At 38.8% G+C, this 21,568-nt stretch overlaps 1 protein-coding gene across 1 annotated transcript; it reads right to left on the bottom strand.

Moving 5' to 3' along the window:
- Positions 1-4,399: 4,399 nt before the first annotated feature.
- Positions 4,400-21,101, bottom strand: FGF8 (fibroblast growth factor 8). The gene is made up of 5 exons (XM_015813430.1): positions 21,070-21,101; positions 20,865-20,901; positions 18,648-18,828; positions 9,487-9,593; positions 4,400-4,687 (listed from the first exon to the last, which is right to left on the bottom strand). Exons 1-5 carry the CDS (start codon positions 21,099-21,101, stop codon positions 4,400-4,402), a joined length of 645 nt encoding a protein of 214 aa, XP_015668916.1.
- Between the last annotated feature and the right edge of the window lie 467 nt (positions 21,102-21,568).

Below are 21,568 nucleotides of genomic sequence, written 5' to 3' on the forward strand. Positions count from 1 at the left end.
AAGGAACTGCATAAGACCTTTTCCCTTCAAAAGGCAATGAACACTCAAAATAGGATGAATTCCTCACAGGAAAAAATGGGCCACAAGGAAACATGAAATATTATCAGTGTCTATATACTGTATGACTTCAGCTGGACCAGAATCTCACAGAATACAGAACAACAGCGTTGGAAGGGACCTTGGAGGTCTTTTAGTCCAACCCCCTGCTCAAGCAAGAGACCCTACACCATTCCAGACAAATGACTGTCCAATCTCTTCTTTAAAATGTCCAGTGATGGAGCACCCAGAACCTCTGTAGGCAAGTTGTTCCACTGATTGTTCTCTTGTCAGGAAATTTCTCTTTAGTTGTAGATTGGATTTCTCTTTGATAATTTCTCCTTTACTTCCAGGTGCTGCACAATTTATTGTTTGTTTCTGATAGTTTAATACACATCATATAGTGTAGGAAAAAGGTTCTCAGGAAAGGAATCTTTGTAATGACTGCAGTCTATCAGCTTCTGTTAATAGTAATTATGTCAGTTCTGTTGTAATTCTATGATAGTATTCTTCCTTACACAAAGCATGGAAATAAAATTCCCAAAAGACATCAACCCGATGATTTGTTATTTCATTTGATTTTAATTTGACTTACAGTACACCCAACTTTTCTACTGCTTCATATAGTTGCAAATTGGGATTGTAGCGGTTCAATTCCACAGTCTGCAGTATACTAAGATAGGAAAGAGTGAGCCCAATAGTCTTTAGGATATTTATAGTTTCACACTAAAATCTCAGTCCCCCCCCCCAAATTTCTGTACCTATAAGACAACGTACAGGGCATTACAAAGCAATATTCTCAAGGAACATTCTTCAAAACAGTAATAACTCTTTCTCACACCTATCTATGTTGCCAGTAAATATTATTTCACTGCCCTTATTAAATAGTGTTAGGGAGAGTACAGTATTATACTTCATCTATCAAGGGCACATACTAAAAATCATCAGAAAAAATCCATGGGTTGAAATGGAAAGTTAATGAAAGCACTAGTATTACTATGTAGCAAAATTGAATGAGCTATTTCCTGATTCTACCAATATCATTCAGGTGGTGGACTTGGTTTGGCAACCATAAACCCTCACACTCTGAAAGGGACCCCCAAAGGGGGTCTGCAGTTCCTGTTCTTACCTGCAGTCTTACTGTTCTTACCTTTTCTTTACCTGACTTCATCCAATAAGCCAAGAAGAAATGTCCACACTCCTTGTGTGACTCCTCGTTTGGAAAACGAGGTCACGTAAACCAGAGCTATCCTTAACCCTGGTTTCTTTACTGTTAACAAACTACAATGTTCAAAATACTACAGAGAATTTTGAAATAAATAACCAAATTAAGTATCTCCAGAAAACCTCAGAGGAATTATATCCAGTCTTGTTGCATGTTCAAAATCCATTCTGCTGGGATAAATATTCATCTATATGTTAAGTGCAGTGATGGTCATTGATCTCAGTGGATATAGCAATATTTTAAAGGAAGACTATATTTTGAAAGGCAACTGGAACAGAAAGTGTTGAATTAGAAGGTTCTCAAGTACTTTTCTGCAACTGTATCTTTTAAACCTACTATATGTTTTCACTTATTTTACCTCAGCTTCAACATCTGCATGCTGCTTAATCTTTCTAGATCCTCAGCTTATGTTTCAATGCTTGACTTCCACGGACTCATAGATCAACACCTTTAGACCAAATGTTTCTTACTGGGATTGTGAAGCACACAGTAATTTTTCTCATTCCCATCACACTAATACCTGGTATTAGCATATTCCCTTTTTTACCCTACATAAAAACTTATCCTGCTAATAGACCCATCCATCTTTTTTCTAGTTTTTCAAAGCTGTCTCTCCTACTCTGACAATGAAATCTATAAGTTAATTATGTATGATAACTGTATCCAATAGTGTTAAAGAAGGTACAAGAATATTTACCTTCTTTAATAGAGTAATCCTATTTATACAAATAAACCATTGAATTAAATGGAATTTACCTCCAAGTACATATAGCATTTCAGTTTAAATCATGTAGTACAAGCTATTAAATAATGTCATTTTAAACATAATTTATGAAATTAACCCCAAAATTAAAAGAAAAAAATTCAAAATTAAATTACCAAGTTTTACTGAAATTAAATCATTAGCCAACCATTTTCAATTATTGAAAGTTAGAATTTGAAATTTTCCTGCACTGATGCTTACCACTCTTCTAAAAATTTTAAGGGTCATTAAAATTCTCCCCAGCTGAGTGGAAAACCATTGCTAGAATGTCTGCAGAAAATGCAGCCAAGCTGCTATGATGAGCCCAGAATCTTTTTTTCTCAACAAAGTTGTTTGCACATTTGCTCTCCATAGTATCATCTTCCACTCCTAGCAGATCCTCGTCCCTACTGTAAATCACACAGCCAAATAGTCAAGTTCATTTTTACTACTAGAAATTTTAATGCACATATTAAATAAATATTTCCAACAATTTCATATTTCAATTTGTATACAGTAAACTTTTTTAAGCCCTCAAGGAGCAAGAAGAGAAAGATGTGCTGTTATAGCAAGGTTGTTCACAGTTTTCATGCTCTTTTTTAACATACTTTTTTCTTATTGGTGTTATTTTAAATGACCCTTTGAAAATACACTTTTCAAATCAAATATGTGACACAGAATCTCATTCCTCAGAATTATTGAAACTTTCTGAAATCCCTGTTCGGGCAGGACACATTGTTCCAGACCACTGCAGATTTGAGCACAAGATCTGTTTTGTCCAGATAAAGAACTAAACCAGGGCACAGAAAGGAAATAGACAACATCAGCATCTCACATAGTAATCAATTTGAAGTCTAATCAAGATAGAATGGCAATTAATGTTCCCTGGTAAATTCTGAATGAAACAGTCATGAGGATGGTGGAAAAATCTAATATTGTTGCAAAGCTTGCTTGGTCAGGAAAGGTTTGTGAGAAATTAAGCCCTTTGGATCTGGTATATCTCTCATGCATGATCTCCCTCCCCTTGGGTTTTAATCAAATTAATGTATGAGGGAAGTTAAAAAAACTTATAAACTTACATCATTGCCTTAAAAATCCATCTTTAAATCAGAGCAATGTATGAAAACATAAACGTAACTCTAATAGATTATAACCCTAATAGCTACGTTTGTTCAGTGACAACTAGAAAAGATTATCAAAACAGCAAAATGTTTCTAGATAGTTTTCCAGCTGATATAAATGTGTCCCTTGAACCTCATGTGAAGCACACACGCACAAATATCTACATATCAGTAGCTACAGGTAATCAGAACAACTGACATGCGCTAACAATATGGCAACGAAAAATCATCACAAATCAGTTCAGTTGCTAGTTTTCCTCAAAGTATTTTTGGGGAAGTTGGCTTACAAATAAAATTGCAAATTCTAGAGTGACAAAATTGCAAGACCCTCAAGGACTGACTTTGGGTCAGGGGTTTTAAGTTGCCGATCTTCTGGAAAGAAGGCTTTTTTTCTCCTTAGGATTACCTAGGAACTGAAAATCCCCTGATGGCTCTAGAGCTAATTTTATTCAATTCTATGGAATATCCTTAGAAATGGTGATGTAATAGGTGAAATATCACTTTTAACTTATTGGCACTTTATTGACAGGACAATAAATCCAGACCTTTGGAAAAATGATTAGCATTGAAAGAACAAAGCAAACCAATGCCCTTGGCATCTCCTCCAGCAAGGACAGTCACTATGTTTTCATCATCTCTTCTCTATTACACAAAAATGAAAATGATGACCGTGTCCCATCTGGGTAGGACCTAAAAGATTTATTTAAACAAATTTGACTCCAAGGAAGACCACCATCTACAAGTATTAGAGACATTTCACATGAGTGCAAAAAAGCACACCAAAATAAGTCCCTAACGCAAAGAATTGGGGATGGACTCCATCCTCTTAAGTAACTTATCTGAGGTAGAAATATGGTCCCAAGTGTATGATTTATTGAAGAGGGCATGTTCTATGCTTATGCCTAGATCAACTACCTCCTACTAATCCCTACCCCATGTTAAAAACCAATCTAACAAAACATAATGCATGGCCCCTCCCAAAGAACTCAAAATCTTCCTAAGTGAAGAGCAACCTTCCATGGGTATTTAAACATTATACTGCTTTTTCTTAAAAAAGCATTAAAGTTGGAATACAAAAATAGAGTCTCTTTTGTTTTTTAAAAAAACACAGAACAATTATAAACAACTAAATCAAGTTTTGTTCCCCCTCTTCTTCCAATCCCCTTTTATAGTCATCGTCCTAGGTAAGTCTCTAGTTATTGTCCATCAACTGAGTCTCTGCACAATGTCCTCCAGCAAAGGAAAGTGGTCCTAAGTGGTAGAAGGTGAGGCAGGTCAGGGCGATGGCTTTGGGCTGGAGTTTCGAGTCCTTTTGCTCCTTCGATTGAAAGGATAATTAAGAAATTCGAAGCGTCTATGAGGCTCTGTTGTTTGGTGGCCTTTGGGCAGCCGCTTCATGAAGTGCACCTCACGCTGATGCTGACGAGTCTTGGAGCCTTTGCGGGGACGCCCCTTCCGGGTGAAGGCCATGTACCATCCTTCGTATTTTGCATTTTGTAATGCTGTGTAGTTGTTCTCCAGCACAATCTCAGTGAAGACACAATCCTTGCCTTTGCCATTGCTCTGCAAGTGGAAAAGAATGAATAATTTGATATCTTTGGTCTTACCCATCTCGCCTGTCCGTAAAGCCTCTTTGGGCAGATATCAGCCCCATACTTATAATAAGCCTCTTCCAATAAAACATTTTAGGTATCTCCTGTTTCCATTTATATCCAAGCTTCTATGCTCCATTATGCCAAGCAGCTTTAAATTTCATGACTAAAGAAAAAACTTTTCTCCATAAATTCAGAGTCCATTGTAAATAGCAGTGGCTGATACAGTAACTAAGTTTGTAGGAATTATATACTCATATATTCACTTTTATGATTACTTGTTCCTTACTATCCTATTGACTATCCTTTTTTCCCTACAACTACAATGAGTTTTTTTTATTATTATCCAAAGCTCCAATTTAAGTAGAAAGAGACAAACATTTTTACTTACTGTTGCTCAACAAAATCTCTGTGTATAATAAGAATAGCAACAGTTCTATAAGCAGTGAAAATATCTGTTTATACTTCAACCACCATGTGTGCAGGTAAATGCCGTAAGAATTGGATGCCATTAAAATCTGCAAAGCTCTATATCTGTGTACTACATGTCATTTTCAAACTTTTTCTCCTACTTTGTACAAAAACTAGGATTGAAATTTAGAGTCTGTTAACAATAAGACTATTAATTTTAATGTTGGGTGTATTCAGTAGCACAAACACCGTAATTTTCATTTAGCTCTCTATTCAACAAACACATATTTCTAGAAGTGTAAAGTTAGAGAAACTGAAAGAGGCATTTGATATGACCTTGTCATGTCTATTTTTCCTCCATTTACTTCACTCTCTTACATATACATACATGTATAAATTATAGTTTGTATATATCTTTCCTTTCATTATGTTTTAGTTAATAAAGCTGTGTCTAGATAGAGTGAAACTTTTCCTGCCTTAATACTTAGATTCTAAAGTGATACAGAAGATGGCACCTCACAGAAGGTGCCAAGTATCCTTAGCACTTATTACAAACATGGCAGACTTGGGTTACTGCTAATTAGTGTCACTTCATTTGAATGCAGCCTAACTCATTACAGATTTAAATAGGAGTGTTTGGAAACCAAACACTAACACTTTACACCAACTGGCAAATCCAGAGGGGGCCCAAAAGGAATCACTCTGATTGGGAATTTCTTGTCCTCTGCATATAATAAATTTTCTGCCAAAAAGAAAGCAGAAACATCTAGAGCTGGTATAATTACTATAGGGTTTAGATAAAATGTTCCCCTTAAAATGTCAAAGAATAATTGCCAGTAGAAGAATGCAGATTTATTCAGAAGACAGAATACACCACAGCATATCCATAGTAGATTGAGTGATGTTGTGGTGCCTGATCAACAGAGGTAGTTGGGCTCCTAGATGGACATCTCAATACAAGATTGATCAATTCTGCATTCCTCTGCTGCTGATCCTTTCTAACCATAAAGAGATGGCACATGCAAAGCAAAAGTGAGACAATTAAAAGACAACCAAGTTGAAAAGTCAGTAAGAATCATCATGGAAGACCATATATCTATTTATCTAAATCTGGGCTCATAATTTGAATGGAAAGTTGAAGGACGTTGGAAGCTTTGCTAAGAAATCAAAGCATCTCGAAGTCTAACAATATCTTTTTTAAATAAAGGGTCTCGTATTCTAGTGTAGGACCGTTTCAATAGGAACATGACAAGCAATTTTATACCAGATATGGTCCTAATCCTTCTACCTTAATACTGTCTTTGCTTATTGGTAATGTTAGCCACTTTTAGGCTACAGCCTTATTTGGTTGACTAGAGATTAAACATGGGATCTTGTGTTTCCAAACACAAGGCACCACTGTTGAGCTACGTCTCATCCCTACAAGGAATGGGAAATATTTTGGAATGTTTTACTAAGAGTAGCAGTGGAATCTATGGGGAAGGTCCTTTGCAGTGGAGATGGGAAGAAATGAATCTACATGGCAAGACTTAGGAACGCACTTCACTTTTATACTGCTGAGCCTTTTTCATCAGCTAATGTAACACAACTTTTGCAGCATTTTTCCTGATCTCCCTCAACTATATCATGTTATCCAAGCCTAGCTTGCAACCTACCTCAAGGTTCTGTTCCAAGAACCTCGGATGTCTTCACCACAATTTTTTTAATAAAAAAATACATAGAACCAAAGACTGCTCTAAGAGAGAGAGAGAGAGCATGAAAGAGAAAGGAAAACGCACAAAACCAAAGGCAACAACTTTATTTCATGTTGAATGTGCAGATATAGTGTGTAAACATCTCTTCAGGTAGTCCTTTCCCAAGGATGCTAATTGGGACCAGAAACTCTATCCTCAAACAGCATAGTCCTAAGTTAAAAGAATCACCTGACTGCACCATTTAGCATTGGCAGTTCCCGCAGGCCCACAATGGCCATTGTTTGGCAAGGATCTTGCAGGACCACAACTTGCGACTTCCTGCTAGCTTCACCATTGACTTTGCTAATCAGAATCTCTCATTCAACTATCAACAGGTCTGACCCTGATTACTTTTTTTAGATTGCATTTCCATTAAAAAAAATTAATAAGCTACAACAATACTATTCTATTCTGTAGGTTTCCTATACCACTTCCTGCTTTTGAGTAAGACATACATGTTAGGGATTACTTTGCAATGTTGCCATATGTCACAGTTAGGGAAGAAATTAAAGTAAGAATTTACCAGAATTTTCATTTTTCAATCAAAATTCAGAGAAAATGAAAGCAACTGGTTCAGTCTTTCTTAATGCAAAAAATAATGGAGATTAGGAATTTTAGATTTTTTATTCAACTGCTTAAAAGTTGAGAAGGTGCAACAGGAGATCTCTGATCAAAAAGTCCTCTGGGGAGATGGGTGGAAGTAAAAGTGGGACGGGCAGATCCCCAATGCCAGAGAAAGAAATTTAAGTTCTTTCTTTATGTAATCTATCAGACTGAATTCTCCCACCTGCAACGTATCTGAATTAGGAAAGCAGAAACAGGAGAAAATATTAAACCTCCCTAGAATATCTCTCCAGGACTGGTCTAGAATGTTTATAGAGGCTGTATATGCAGTTAATTTCATCCACGGAAAACCTTTTCATAGTTTTCATGAGAAGAAAGAAAAATCTTGTTGTTGTTTTTTAATTTATTGCTACTTTGTTTTTATATCTAAGAGAGAAGTTTGTGGATTTTCTGCCTCAGGTGCCAACTAACCTGCCCGGGGTTCATCCCCCCCTCCCATGTTCTCTGGGGAAAGACTGCATTTGTTCTTCTACTTCAGGCAGTAAAATAGCTTGGCCTAGCCCCCGGGGCCCAGACCTTCCTCAATCTTTTTTTGATGGCTGCATGGTCATGCCCAGTGTCGTCTTTAATCCCCAAGGATCAGGATGCTGATGTTGTGTCTAACTCCTCAGAATTTAATTGGAAGGAACTGGCCCTGCCATCAAGCAGACTGAACTAACCGCCTCAGGCAGCCTAGACTGTAAACCCTGAAGAAGAGATCTCGGGGTGCCACTCAGCTTGCCCCTAACTAGACTGCTGTCGACATCTTTTGTAGATTCTCTTCTTAAATATATTTAAGTTATTTTGATTGTTCTGAACTTTTTAATTTAATGTTTTCATAACATTTTAAGATCTGTCTTCAAAAGTACTTTTGTGTTAATTGTATTTCTATGGAGCATTAGTGGAATAAACAGCATGCAAATACTTCATATAAATATAGAAAAAGGGGAGAATTAAAAAACATAATGCTTCATAATACTGTGATTTAAGGTGGCCTCAAACATAATAGCTTCCAGGGTGGGTAAAGGGGCTCTGAGGCCAACTCTAAGTTTCTTATGAGTACATTCTGCAAATCACTATTTTTATAGCACCAGACATGATTTTCTTTTATAGAGAAAGATAAGCCACAGTTTTTGAGGTCTTCTTACAAAAGACCTTTGAGTTATAGAATTTTCATGGGCAATTTGTGTAAAAATTAGCAGAAGTGTCAAAAAGTGGAGCTTTAAATATGTTGCCTCAAAAATATGTTTCACAAATCCAGTGATATTTCATTTGGATTTCTACGAGGCTCAAAGTCACAAACTTTGTCTAGAATACAAACACTTTTGGTCTCCAGCAAGCCTGCATAGACGTAATGTTAAAATGGTTGATCTTTTAAAATGAATAGTCTGTGGCTGAAAAATATATATATCCAGAAATATCATACTTGTGATAGATCTCATCATTCAATAAGATGGCTGCATGGTCATGCCCAGTGTCATGCCCATCCATTTATATTTTACACTGCATCTAAAACTGATGTACAATTTTCTTAACTGTTTATGACCAGTAAAATCAATGACATGGTAACCAGAAGCAAAAGGGAAAACAAAATGCTAAACAATTATTGGGATTATAGAAATAAGTGTTTGCGATTGATCACATCTGCCATGCTAACATTTTGTAAATAGTCACGTTTATATCCCAAGTATATCCCAATACTATTTAGTTAGGAAATCCACTACACATTTTCATCTATTCAAATATTCCTCCAATCCAAAAGTACTGATTTAAACCTCTTCTCTTTTCTCCACCTTCTAAAAATGTGTTCAATTGACTGCTTTAAATACTGGATTTTTGAGGTTAAGGACAAACTTGCTGCATGAAGTTTTCCCAAAACAAATGAATGTATACAAATGAGCAAATTACTAGCTTCAATCACATACCCTCCTGTTTGCATAAGGCTATTGTTCACTGCCACATCAAAAGCCAATTCAGCCATATTCTTACAATCTTCCCAAAAGTTTATTGTTTGTCTTCTTACCTTGCCAATCAGCTTTCCTTTTTTGTTCATGCAAATATAGAAGCCTGTCTCTGCTCCCTTGATTCTTACTCTGCTCCCAAAAGTATCAGTCTCCACAATGAGCTTAGCTGGAAAGAATAAGGCAACAGAAATCAAGTTATAAGATCAACATCCTATAGAAGTCTGAGAGGGAAAAAAAATGCCAAACAGAATGACATTTTTCTGTTGTAGCAAGACTTATAGTACAATGAAAAGTAATGATAATCCATGTAGTTGGGCATTCTATACAATCACAATAGAGCCAAAATGGGCCCGGGACTGTGCTGTTCTTGTGATAAGGAATAAAATTCTGGAGTATGGATGTAAAATCACTTACATTGATTTTTTGATACACAGAGCAATGTGCCTGCTTAAACTCCATCCACACCCAAATCTCATTTAAGAGTCTCCATTTGATGCAAAGAAAAAATGAATATGTTTTACAGGGAACCAAGAGCTGTATGGGAGTCAATGGAACAATGACATCAATAGCACAAATATGTTTTTCCACTTGTCATTGAAAGACTGGGTAATTTTTGTTATCTATTAAGAATTATGTGATAATAACTTGGTTAATTTTTAAGGCATCACAAGTTTATTCTTTGTATTGGCTCCTGTTGTCTATACCCAGCAACAACAACAAAAAAAATCATTTCAATATTGTAACAGCATCCTTTGGTCAAAAAGTTAGAATAAAGAAAGCAAAAAATGTGATTGTTCTAAATTTCCTATATCTTCTTAAACTTAGAACTCTTAGAATTTAACTAACCAGAGGAGAAAGCAGAGGTGGGGGGAGTAATCTATGATAGACAGTCTTTCATGACTGCTGAGCTGAAATACTCTTTACCCATCCTTCACTAGGCAAAAAAACCTACACCATGAAATTGACTGTCCCCATAGCAGATCCCTATTCTGCATCAACTGTCTGTTTCAAGTTACTGCAGTCATCTGACTACTTTCCAAGGTAACAGTAACACAATCTTATAGATTTTATATACCCTGATACTGACCTCAGACAGTGTTGAAATAAAGGAAAAATTGCATGTTAATATGGTACATCTAAGAAGAGATTAAGCCTGTCTATCTCATAGTCAAGAGACAAGATGAAGGCAACATCATGAGAACACAAAAAAGAAAAGCAAATATTGCCAGCACATGCTTGTGCCATGATCAAGGCAAATGATTAAAACCCTATGCACAAAACATGGAGAAATAAGAAAATCAGAAGTTAATACAAAATCTAGGTCAGCAATAAATACAAAAATAATGGTATCTTCTAAAGATAGCAATATGGTCTGTGCAACAAAGAGAATTTAGAATTTCTTCCTTAATTATCTTGCCTTCATTGCATCTCTGTTCTGTGTAGGCCATGAAGAACCAGAAGACAGTTTAAGACCCTTCTCCACCTTCTTCCCTCCTTGTATGGTTGCTGATTTTGCAGAGAAAAGCTGACCCCTTAATGCATTTCCTCTTTGTGAGAAGTGAGAGGGTATATTGATTTAATCTCAGTTTTTTAATGGGCATTGATTGACTTATGGAGCTGCTATGCAAATTACAGATCAATAGCTTGTCCTTTCTTCTTGCTTTTGCATAAACCCCAAGATCTGGAGCCAATTGTCCTCCAAGAACTATCTCGGCAATCCAACTCTGCCATAATATTGTGTCTGAAAGAAATAAAGGATTCTATGTGGAACTTTTGTTTAGGGTTCAGGGTGCCCAAAATTTCTATGAAGAATTGGACTTCATGCTTGCTATTTCTGATCGTAAAATGATGATATAACTCTAAACTGGATCCTACTCTTCTTTTTACTGATAATACTTGAGCCATTGCGACAAAGCTTTTGCTGACAAAGGGCAAATTCTGAGACTTTAAAATAATATTCACACCAATAATTGGAATCCATCATATCTTGTACCCAGTAAAACAACTCTTCTTCTGTGGTCCATATCGGGTCCTTTCTCTTACTCTCCCCCATCGCATTCTATCAAGGACCTGTTTTTAATATGAAATAGACAACCCGTTGGGTCATGGTTTCAGAGATATGTCCTCATCTTAACAGAGAAACAGAATGACCAAGAGTGGGCAAAATAGCAGTAGGAACAGAAGTGACTTCCCATTACCTGCCTCTTGAGAACTTCCTCTTGGGAATCTGACAGGGAGCATCAGAAATCCTTCCCCTTTCCTTCTTTTCCCTTTTCAGCAGGCAGGTAACTGGCTGCTGCTGGGTGGGGAAGGAGAGGGGAGGGGGAAGGATTTCTGATGCTCCCTGAGATTGACTGGGAAACTGTCATAGAACATTCAAAATTCAGGTCACATGACCACAGCAGTAACCCACCAGTGCAGCAACAGCCAGTAGCACTGAGGCAGCCATAACTTTTTCTAATTTTATTCCCTTAAAGTCATGGGCCTTATATTTTGGATGCATTCTGTAAGTTAGTTTATTTGAGGTACCTTGCTTCAAAAATTGTTGCCTTACTATACACTGTTTCATCCAGTAAAGGTCATGACAACAAACCATTTAGTAGTATATAGATATAAAAAGTTCTACTATGATACTTCCATCCTTCCCAAATATTTTCAGCGATAGCTCCTACAAATCTGTATTCCTAGCCATTATGAGTAAGGGTTGGGATGAGTTGATTGAAGGTATTCACTCACATTTCAGTATGACCAATCCTCTACAGCAGGGGTCCCTAACATGTGGGCCCCGGCCCAGTACTGTCTGTGGCCTTTTGGCCACAGGGCCGCGGCAATGGCTGGCGAGTGTGTGCATGTGTGCTCACACCCTCCCCACTCGCGCTAGTGCCACAGCACGGGTGCTAGTAGCCCCATTTGCGCATGTGCAGGGCGCTACCACCGCTGCCAGCATCACATGGGCACTAGCGGCCTGTTTGCACACACGCACGCACTCAGGTACTAGTGGCCCATTTGCACATGCACACGGGTGCTAGTGGCCCATTTGCGCATGGGCACCAGTGGCACCACCAATGCCACTTTGGGTATATGCACCCCATTTTGCACATGCGCATGTGTGTGTGCACATGTGCTTGTACATTTCCCTGCTTGTCCCTTTTCCTCCGGACCGCCAACCTGGAAAGGTTGGGGACCTCTGCTCTACAAGAGTTTGGGGGACATGAGATTGTGACAAACCAGTTTTGCTTATGCTAGAACATACCATATTCATACTTAAAGCATAAGATGTATTAGGAATCAAAAAGATGTACCTTAGAACTACAATCAGGAACAACAGTGCTGAACAAGAGTTTCAGTCCAGGTAGCCTTCGACTATGTCTCTTGCCATAGCCATGATAACTAGAACTGAAGGAAGTTGCAATCCAAATATCTGGAGAGCATAATGTTGCCTATCTACTATCAAAAATAACCTAGAATGCTGCTTCAGTGAAACAACTTTTGTGCATCACCTTTGATCCTGAATTTGCACCCATTAATGCAAATCCTACTTCACTGAGGCTGGGCTAATCACACTAGGGCAAATATAAACACAAACATGCTCGGTCAACCAGATGAGTGGTTTTATGGCACTTCAGCCTTTGCAGAAAAGTTATCTGCAAAGTCCTTTCAAAAGCAGTAATACACTATTCACCTGTAATGAATTTTAGGGAAAGAGAGGAATAGCATTGCAATGGAGATAAGCCACAATGCTTTCCATAATACTCCTTGTTGTCCCTCTCATCTTTTTTGTGTTTTACCTTTTAGACTGGATGTCAAAGCGCTACTATGAAAAAAAGAGAAGCATTCAGATTATCCATATACCAGCTCAGTGTAAAGTTTGGAGAGGCTCCCTATTTTACCCCAAATACTACATTTGGCTAAGGTCTTCAATAAAAAAGAATATTACCATCAGTGGCACAAGAATAGAGGTACACATTAAGGGCAAACACAGGAGCATGACAGAAACTGCACAAATTGTTTAACCCTGGTTTATTAATTCTGCTAATGGTCTTTCTCTCACTTCCATCTTTTTAACTCATCATTTCTTTAATCAGTTTTCAACACAAAAATTAATTCTGTGTAAAGGAAAGAATAAAGTTATTGGAAGTGCATTGCAAAAATATAGTAATCACTGAATGATTAAAAACAAAAAGAAACTTGACTGCCATGTCAGCATCATCCACAATTTTGCAGTTCTGGCAGCCATTGGGAAGAACTTATGAGTCCTGGAGGATTAATCTCTGCTTCTCTCCAATACTCTTGCATTTACGTTGCTCTTGTTAACATAGGTTGAGTCATCCATGGCCCTACTGTCTCACTCACCATCGTGATGCTTAGGGACAGTGGAAGGAACTATTCTTTTTTAACCAATCATTATAACAGACAGCCACATTTTCCAATCATAATTGTTCTGTTTACAGAAGAAAAGGTCTTGCCCCAACTAGATACATTTGGACCACAGCTCCCAGAATTCCCAACCAGTATAGGTAACTTCTAGGAATCTTGAGTGTCTAAGGAATGCTAGTTTGCGAGGGATAACTTGTTTTCCTAGCAACAATAAACTATCACATCAATTATCCTATCAATTCTGAAGATCTGATATGCTTGCACTTGCTGCAGAGGGAAAGATCCTTTTGCAACAAGAAAAAATGCATATTTGATACATAATCAAGGGAAGGCTTTTTTTTTTTTAAAGAAAACTATGTCGGGCTTAGCCTAACAAAATGCCTTTTCCATAAGCAGCAAACATTTCTACATGAGTTAGTTAAATCTTTCAATCTCTTTTTAAAAATAATTTCTGCCCTGCCTTCTTGAACCTATGGCATGCAACAAACTAAGTGCAAACTGTTTCCTTTTCTCTTTTCTTAGGAAGGAGAAAGAGGGAGAGATGACGTGGGATTATCATTTTAGTGCCCAGGCTACTATGTCAATACTGAAACAATTTCTATAACTTTTATGTTTAGGAAAACTCAATACGTTTATCAAGTCTTGGGCTTTATTCTCTTTATTCATCTTGCAACTTGCAATGCAACAACTTTTTTTTGGGTTATTTACTACAGCAGTTGCTCCAAATTCCCAAATTCCACATACAAGGCCCATAGGGCTACCCCTCTACAGGGCTATAGAAATAAACTAATGGAAGCCAAGATACTGCTATCATCAAGACAAGGCTGGTACAATAACTTCAGAAGTATCCTGAATTAATGGAAGCTTGCTATTAACAGAAGCTGATTGTAGCACTTTTTGGGATATGTTATTTCACAGGTTTCTATAATTCATCCCAAATCTGCCCCATTTTTACACCATGGAGATGGACAACATATGACTTACATGTAGCTCCTTTTTATTGAACTCTTGGACCGACCCCCCCCCCCACAGTTCCAATGCCAATGTTCACCTGAGAAATGGCACATAGCAGGCCAAGTAAACTGATTGGTTTAGCAAGTCCAACTTGATGAGATAATGTTTTGTTTTTTTAATGTTTTACTTCAAAAAGTACAGGCTCTCCAAAATGAGATGAATTCCATTCTCCTCTGGCACAATCCGTGCATTGTCATTATGGCCATATCCTGTGACTCTCAACAGCCAAAGTGAAAAAGTGACTCCAGTCACAAAGTAGAACATGTCTTTTATAGAGCAAAGCTTGGAGGGCAGGACTGAACTTTCTCCAGATCCCCATTAGGAACTTGCAACATCTTCTAGAGACATCCAACTATTGTGAAGTCACTAAAGAGATAATGAGGTGGCTGGGTGATGCTGGATGATGCTTCAAGTCACCAGTGTGAAAATATTTTAAATACAAGCATGTCTCTTTTTGAGATGAGAACCCTATTCTTGGAATGACAGTGGCTACTATAAGGTCTTATTACTTTGTGCAAGGAGCAGTTTTTCAATAAGATGAAAAGAATATTGATGGTTTCCTCCCATCAATGATTTCCTCCAAAATATTCCAAATACCACTATTAAAATCTTAAACAGTCTTTTCACCACTGGGATGGGGAACGAAACTGATCAGGTAGGGAATTCCTTTAAGGTTCCAAACAACCTATGGTCCTGATGGTCTTACCTTTCCCTATCCAAGTGATCTATATGCTTTCCTACAGAAACGTAGTTTGTTCTATAATAAAAATAGATTAGTCTACTCTTAGTCTAATTAAAGCATTGCCACAATTGCTGATGCGCTAGATCAAGTCTGTCTAGAACAGAATTCCATTTCCCATAATGTTAAAACAAGTCTAATAATGTAATATTTAATAATGCAGAAACAGCAAACTTGAAATTTCTCAACATTTTTTTTCCTTTAGAAGAGTCTTCTGTTTTTCTACTTCATTGCCCAGATCCTTGAGAACTTCTTTCAAAATAAATTGTATTTTTTGAAGTAATATTCTTATTGGAAATGGACACTACCAGTAGAAACATGCAGAGAATTTTCTGCATGGCACCAAGTCGGCCACTGAGATGGACAGCCAATTTTTCCATAAACCTAGTGAATCTAACCTGATGTCATCACCCTCACTCTCATCATCTCTTTCTGCCTCTCTTAACTCTTTCTGTTTGAAACTGCGTAAGACCAGTCCTTTTCCCTGGGTGAATGTTGAGCTGTATATGGATTACAATACGGTGGCCTTCTCCAAACTGGCTTTGGACTTCACCAACTACAATCCCCAGGTTGAAAACTGCTAAATTCCAGCATCACATCACTTCTTCTTCTAACCTATTATGAGCCCTTTAACTTTATTGCTTTTTTTGTCTATAAAATATTAACATCTGTAACCTCCTCCTTGCCCAAGGACAATTGGACCCCTGACTCCTTTTCATTGAGCTGCATAGACAAGGTTCCCTTATTTATCTGTCTTTGGGGGACACAAGTAAGGGAGGTCGATCAAGAGAGCAGTTAACATTTAAAGAGCATCAGTTTTCATGCTCTTCCTCTGCTGACTGGTGGGAAGGCATAGAAAAGCAGCCCCAAACACAGGCAGAACACCACATGCTTTTTTCCTCTTCTACCTTTTCAAAGGCCCTTTTCTGATTTATTGCCTGTTGGTCAGCTTTACCACACGAGCCTCTTCAGGGACTCACCCTCTAACGCTGAATTGCTGCTGCCTTGACAGACTCAATTGGTTTGAAATTGCTTTGGCACAGAGATACAGACTGAAAGCAGAGAAGAAATTGTCAGAGAGAAAAACAATAACCTGCCCACAAGAAGGCAAACTAGCAAAATGCCCATTCCAATCCTAAAATAATAAGACATACAAAAGTTATTATTATATTATTTATTATTACTTCTGAAAAATTCCCTAAAAGACACAACTGAAAACAAATGCAACAATTATCATTCATTTCTAACACTACTTTCTCTCATAGTGATTCAAAGTCAGATTACAGATTGCTATATAAGACAGAAGTACACCAAGCTTTAAGATCCATAGGCTTCGCTCCTAATTAGAAAACTGAGTCAGATATTGACAGTCAAGACAGATAACTAAGAAAAATGGTCCTGACCTGAAATCAGCTATTAAAATGTCACAACAGAGAAAATGGCCATTGGTGGAAATAAATCACTTTTTTTGAGAGAAAGAAAGAAAGAAAGAAAGAAAGAAAGAAAGAAAGAAAGAAAGAAAGAAAGAAAGAAAGAAAGAAAAACAATAACTAAAAAGCAAAGCAAAACAACGTGAAGTATAACATAAGACGTGAAGGGTGTGAAAAGTTGATTTTGTTAGTGATGGGGTGAAAGCTTAACAGTTTCAACTCTATTCTTTCCCTTCAGTGACAGATTTATCCCAGTAAAAATTATGTTTCATGCTCAAACTTTGAAAGGAAAGTGGCTACGTAGATGCAGAAAAAATGCAGCGAGGCACACTTGATCCCCTAACTGGATGTGAAGAGGAGAAAGTATTCAGGAAATGTTTAAAAAGGTGAAAGTAAGAAGACTTTTAATAGCTCTTCCAGACATGGGGGTCTCTCCAGAGATTCATATAGAACAATCCTGAACCTCTATTTTAACATTTACAGACTTGCAATTCTCCTAAAACCTTACATCTGAAAAACTGCTTGTGTTCTCTTTCTTTTTAGATCACTGCTGAGTTTGCTTCTTACGCTTCAAATGCTTAACCATTTTTAATAGAAATATTTTCTTTTGCAAATCATTCATTCCTGTGTGTTGTAATGCTGTTATGTAAACATTAAGTAACTTCTTAGAGAATGATATATTTAAGGAAGGGATGCAGTTTTTTCCTTTATTTAGAACAAAACTATATTGTATATTTCAGTTATGACTGGGACAGTTTTCTTGAATGCTAAGATGCATACTGTATACACATGCAAACTCTTCCCTCACTATCAGTGCCTGCTAAAAATGTTAATATAAGCAAGCCTGCATGATTTTCAGATAATAGTTTGATGTGAGAAGGGCGAATGTGGCTAATGTGAGAGGTCAATAATTGTAGTCATGATACATAAATTGTAGCTATATGGAGATTCAATACTAGGATGTGCATTATTGACCACAAATTGAAGACAATGCAATTATGGAGCATCTCATTTAATATTATACAGTGTTTCATAAGCATAATTAAAGTTAGAAAGGAGAACATGGACTTATGATTTGTTGCAGTGTATTTTTGATGAACTGAATATAAACTGGACATTTGTAAAACTAAGTCTCACTTAAATCTTTACAGCCAGTCTTCTATTCTCACATCTTTTTCTCTTTGGGAAAGATATTTTGTGCATCCTAAAAGCTTATTTTCCCAGAGAAGCCTTCCTTAGCTGAAGGCAAGTTTTGCCTGTGATTCTAGAAAACCTGGGGTTAACATCACAACATGCTTCCAGTTTCCCTATTTCCGCTTCACTGTTAGGCTGGAACATACTGCAAGAAGATGCCTATTCCCCCAGATTTTAATTCTTAAAATCTGCAACTCATCCCACCATTTCCGTGGTCAGTGACCAGGTGTAAAATCCAGCCCAATCTCCTCCACAGAAGCTCTGACTCAATCCGCAAAGGGAAAGCATTATACTGTTATTACAAATATTGATCCCCACATTCTTCCATCAGAAGCTTTCTGCATTCCAAATGCTTGTAATGATTTCTGGCAAACAAAGGGGATGGAAATCATCAATTACTGGGCTGCATGCATTGCCTTCTCCACCCCCACTCTCCCAGTGCTCCTGCCCACACATGCAGACTTACCATGAGCATCTCCATCTTCCGCCATAGCATTGATTTTCTTGTTGTCCAGGATTTGAACATGCTTCCCGCTGGTTCGACTGTATAGCTGATAGGTTCGGACGAGTCTCCGGCTTAGTTGGTCGGTCACCAGGCTCTGCTCCCTCACATGCTGTGTAAAATTAGGTGGGGACTGAACAGTTACCTTTAGGAAATTAAAAAATATACAACACACCATTATAATCTCTACTCCTCTGAGAAAGGCTATCTTGGTGTGCTCCTGGTGTATCTGGTGAGGGCACCAAGTTGGTGCAGTGTAGAGTCGAGACTCTTATGTATTGATAAAGTAAAGACCAGGATTCTAGCAGTGACTGAAAAGTTACTGGGCTGCCCAGGAGTTTATCACTGGAAAACAAGCATGCGAGACAGGAAATAAAGACAAGCCTGGACCAGAGTACTAACGTGGCTCTCCTTTGGTTTCAAAGAGATGTGTCTAGACTTATGCAGATTTAAACTAGGTTCTCAATCCTGTTTGTGACGCTTTAAATCTAGGAAGACTCAACAAGGCAAACAAAAATAAAAATGAATGTGCCCCATCATTCATAACCATATCATGCAAGGCACATTACCTCCTTAATTGGCTTAAATACAGTCGTGTGGAATACAATGCATCCTATTTGCCTGGAAATCAGGCTTTCAATTCCTGGATTTGTTTCTATTGCTTTGGTATTGGCTTTCCAGCTATTTCAATTGGTCCATCCTACGAAAGTTTTGTCCCGCAAGGCTCAGAGTGGCTCTGTGCCCTGGACCAGAGTGATCGGTAGATGGGGGTGGGGATGAGGATAGCTATATTTTATCCCCTTAAACAGGGATCGGTTGTGTCAGCAGCCCAGGCAGTTCAGAATTGTCTCTCACTAATATTTATGAGGCCCTTCCATACAGAGAGGCTTGCCGTGCTTTTCCCACCCACCCACCCCGCATTCAAAGTTATCGTGAGCTGAAGGTTTGGCAACAGTAGGGTGATCTGAGCTCCGGCCGCAACCATGCAGTGGCTGTGCGGGGGGGGGGGCTGTGTCTGTTTCCCCTCCTCTCTCAGGCTGCTCTTCTTCCACCCCCAACGTGCTTCCAGTTCCTCTTTTAAGTCTGAAGGGTTTTAGTTTGCCCCTGACATTTATAAAGACGTATTCTGAGCAAATGTTGAGGAGATTTGTTCCTTTCAACTTCATGGGGTGGCAGTGCATGAAAAAAGCCTCCCTCCTCGCTGCCTCCCCACCCCCCACCCCGCCCATCTTCAGCCCCATATCAGCTACTAAAGTTGTCCAAAAGATACAGGGAAGCAACTCCTTCCTGAAAGATGGACTTTATAGAAGTCTCCCCTTGATCGTGTATCTCTCTTATCCTTTGTGTGTGTGTGGTGTACACACGCACACACAGAGGGATGCATGGGTTTCCTATTGGCATTTCTTTCCAGAACATCTCTGGATTGCTCTGCCTGCTCTAATGAGTAGACCATGTGGCCAGCCATAAAACTCTTTGATTTCCATCTCATATCCCCAAATATTACAACATCCTGAGCCTACACTCCCTTTACATTCGGGTCCACCGAATTCAATTTGTTTACTCAGCTTTATAGAATTAAGGGACCATTCCAAATTTAATTCAGAACCCTACACCTGTTCTCTTGCATGGGGAATGTTTCTGCAAGCATTTGGCCTTAACTCTCTGGATTTGCAATCAATACTACACCAAAAGGGTTATAAATTCCACAGTATCAGACTGTGTTGCTCCATATGTTAATGAGGTTTCTAATTTCTAGGAAGCAAGAGTGTTAGCAAGGTCTTTCCTATAATTAAGGTATATTTCTTAAGTATAATTTTTAAACATCATAATAATGGAAGGAATGTGCTCTTATTTAATTCTGGAAATTGGATGGAAAAAAACAGTTTACTAAGATTTAAATAGATCATCACCAATTTCCCACCGGGATTCTTCAACACTGCAATTGGGGAGCTCAGCGTATATCTATTCTTACTTTAAGTCAACGCTCGTTCCCACACTTTTTGCATTTTATCCTCTACTCCCCGCACGGGGTTAGTCTCTTAATCATAGGGATTCCTTTTATTACATCACTTTTTTTAAAAAAAAAGGGGGGGGGAAATAAAGAGAAAATATTTTTTTTGTCTCTATCCGAATAATAAAAACCATCGCAGCTATTTAGAAAGGATTAAAACAATTCCTTACCTGTGCCTGCAAGCAGAAAGCAAACAAGTGCAGTAGCCTAGAATAATGGAAAAGGGGGAGTGGAGGGGAAAAACAAAGTAGACGGTGAGATGAATTTTGCCATTGAAATGGAGCAGAAATAAAGATGGAAAATCGAGGGGGCTATTTCGGGGAAGGGAAGGGAAATCGAAATCGGTCCCTAAGAGCGGCCAGACTCAATACTTACAAATAGCTGAATATGGAAGAGAAGAGATTCATCCTGCGAGATTTTTTACGCGGGGACTCGATTGGCTCGTGGCGCAGAAGAAGCGGGCGGGCTCTGCGGGCCCGAGTTTCCTTGGTTTTCTTCGGCTTCTGGGAACCGGCGGGAGTCCGGAGCAGGGGTCGGTGGGGGGGGGGGGGAGGCTCTCGCTTTCTCTCCGCGGGCGTCGCTTTTCACTTCGCCGGGCGATGCTCGGCCCGCGGGGCGGCTCAACCTCCGGGTCAGGGCGAGGGACTCCCTGGGCGCTCCCAGCCCATCCCTCGAAGAGCGTCCCGCAGCCGAGCGGCACCGAACCGGCCGAGGCTGCGGCGCTGGCTGTCAGAAGGCTCCGGGGCCGAGCGGGGAGGGCAGGCTCCGCTGACAGCTCCGCGCCAGGGCCAGGGAGAGCCCGGCGGTTTCGAGGCTGGCGGCTGCGGAGCTCGGAACGGGAGGCAGGCGGCTCGGCCGGGTGGGTGGGTGGGTG

This window comes from Protobothrops mucrosquamatus, unplaced genomic scaffold, assembly GCF_001527695.2.
Source record: "Protobothrops mucrosquamatus isolate PMUCROS unplaced genomic scaffold, P.Mucros_1.0 scaffold156, whole genome shotgun sequence".
Taxonomy (NCBI): domain Eukaryota; kingdom Metazoa; phylum Chordata; class Lepidosauria; order Squamata; family Viperidae; genus Protobothrops; species Protobothrops mucrosquamatus.